Source organism: Limulus polyphemus, unplaced genomic scaffold (assembly GCF_000517525.1).
Source record: "Limulus polyphemus unplaced genomic scaffold, Limulus_polyphemus-2.1.2 Scaffold1847, whole genome shotgun sequence".
NCBI classification, from domain to species: domain Eukaryota; kingdom Metazoa; phylum Arthropoda; class Merostomata; order Xiphosura; family Limulidae; genus Limulus; species Limulus polyphemus.
The window spans coordinates 68,595-71,272 of NW_013667457.1; the positions used below are offsets into that span (position 1 = coordinate 68,595).

Sequence of the window (2,678 nt, forward strand, 5' to 3'; positions counted from 1 at the left end):
CACTGGAGTTTATTACCACATACATTTTTCTCAATATCAGAAGACATTTCCAAAATACGCCTGTTAACAGTATCAATGGACAGTGCCAGTTGCCACGTGATGAAAGCTAGTGCCGGTGTTAACATGTCATTCCAGCCACGTTTGTTACGTGTTTTAAACGCGTGCAAAACTTGTGGACCAGAAGCTAGTTGCAAGAAAAGTAACTTATAACTATCATAATAATGTCGCAACGAAACAAGCAGAGTGTTCGTAAAGAAATGGTATAATATAGTAACTTAGTATACATTTGCTTTTCATATCTGGATAGATTTTTCAGGAATGCTACAGAGCGAACCTGGAAAAGCTCTGGGGTGCACCAGTGCGCACTGTTTGAGAACCACTGCTATAACTGTTACCATGGTTTACAAAAAATACACTAAACCTTTCACCTTTTGTGTAGGTCAGCTTGCATCAACACACTCCAAAAATAATAAGTAATGAAAAAAACAGTCAATTCCTTATTATACACATAATCTAATCCCCCTCAAAAAACAAACAAACTACAATTACAATTTCCCCATTTATATTTCACATTTTTACGATATATGTATAGTTTTGAAAATGCTCATATTTTGTAAAGTTACAGCGAGATTATAAGGAAAGCCCCGTCTCTTAAATGCTAATATCTTAAAACCTACTTGTCCTATTCTGAAGGAAACATAATTTTTCATGAGAGGCACTCTGAGAATCAGAACTTTTATTCAGAAAAATCAGGACATGGTACACGGTGTTTCAAGAGCATATGCATACACGAATCAATTATAAGCTAAAATTGATTCTATTTCTTCTCTATACTTCTACAAGAGATAATGATTTGAATATAACCTATGTTAATGTTCAGGATTGTATAATGGTTGTTTGATTGTATTATACAAACAATGGCAGATTTACTTGGGTCAGAAAAAATGGACACCCACTTCCAGACTGGTGTCATCCCCAGACATTACACTATTAGTTGTTTGGTGTGGGATTTCAAAAAAAAGATAAAAAAAGAAATTTGGAAGATCTGAAGATGACCATGAGATTGTAAAGATCATTGAATACTGTCTAGAACTGACGATGCTAGCAGTATGCAGAAATAACCCAATTTAGGGATAGGTTTGATATGCTGTGGCAGTTTATGAAACATCCTGTACGTGTTCTGAATCAAAAATATAGTTTCCTCAAAGGAAGTACTTTTTTAATACAGCCATTATAAGTATAAAGTTTTTCTTTATAACTTTAATATGCAACTCCAGTAAGAAAACTAAAACCAAAGGAAACTTGAATATGATTAACAGCACAAGGATATGAAAACAGTAAGTGTTTCTATCCATTTATGTGAGGAAGTGTATCAGATTCAATGAATGTTAAGCACCACTGTCTACACAATCTTAATTTATCATTACTGAAATAAGCTATATTTCATAATTCCCAAACAATTCAAGTAGCAAGATGATTAGGCTAAGCTTTTGCATACATAATGACTTTATTATTGATCCTTATTATTTAATCTCTCTGTATATAATAATTTCATATTTCACAAGTGTGCACATAGAGCACCGTGTGAAATTCCTTCAAGTTATTTCTTACTTAATATATATATAACACTGTATTTTATCTAAAGTCTCTACTTACTCCACAATAAACTAATTTAACGTACATGAAACATTAAATGAGACTGATATATTGTACTCACTTTCTCTAAATTATTGTCCGCCTCGTCTAATTCATCTTTAATCTCAAAGTCAATGCTATTTGTTATATCTTCTTTTTCATACATTGGGCTTGCAGGAACACCAGTGTGTTCTTCTTCACGAATACTATGTTGAGCATCCCATTCTGAAGTTTTGTCATCGTCACTTGTTTTTTGTGAAACATCTGGCAGGGTTTCAGGGACAGCATCGGACTGGACGGGAGGTGTAGGTTGGTCTGCCTGATCTGCTGACTTGTGGAATATAATTTGTTCTTCACTGACTTCTTCTTGAATTAATATATCATCTTTGTCATGTGGACTAGAACTTTGCTTGTCATTTGTTGATAAACTACTAATTTCTTCATCCCGACTAGGACTTTGAGCAATTTCTTCTGGGATGCTTGCACCTGGTTGAGGACTAGGTAGTTCTTCAGAAGAATAAGGAAGATTTTGATTTAATGTTTTCTCTAACACATCCACAAACTGTATATCTTTTGGAATCTCTTCAGTTTGTGTCTCTGTATTAATATCTTTTAATTCCATTTCTACCGATACATCATCAGCAAGGTTTCTGTTTTCTTCACCATTGCGTTTATCTATTTCTTTATCAAAATCTTCAATATCTGATATATATTGTACAGTTTCTTCATCTGTAAGTTTTGCTTCTTCGGCACGAGAAGGTGTTTCAATCTTTTCATGTAATCCTTCCACAATGTCTTCAATTATTTCTTCATGTTCTGCCATTATAAAGAGCTTAAAATAATGAAGGTATGGTAAAGAGTAAGCATAAAGCTATAATAAGCAGGTATAAATAGCTTTATAACTCAGTAACAAAAAAATGTCAGTAATTTTGAGACTCGATATACTATTTTCATTCCTAATTTCTTATAATCGGCTGCATTATGAAAAACATTTTAAGGAATTCTCAGTTGGTTAATACTCAATTCACGTTCTGCCTTTTCAG

General features: G+C 33.3%; 1 protein-coding gene across 3 annotated transcripts in view; it reads right to left on the reverse strand.

The window, feature by feature from the left end:
* The window catches only part of LOC106465137 (aspartyl/asparaginyl beta-hydroxylase-like), a 46,273-nt gene that overhangs the window by 29,832 nt on the left and 13,763 nt on the right, over nucleotides 1-2,678 (reverse strand). For all 3 annotated transcript variants that reach the window (XR_002611901.1, XR_002611900.1, XM_013925336.2), the window contains exon 4: nucleotides 1,718-2,451. Coding sequence is in view for 1 of the 3 variants with exons in the window: in XM_013925336.2 (XP_013780790.1) it covers nucleotides 1,718-2,451 (734 nt within the window). In the remaining 2 variants the exon portion in view is untranslated. The remainder of the gene's footprint in view (nucleotides 1-1,717; nucleotides 2,452-2,678) is intronic.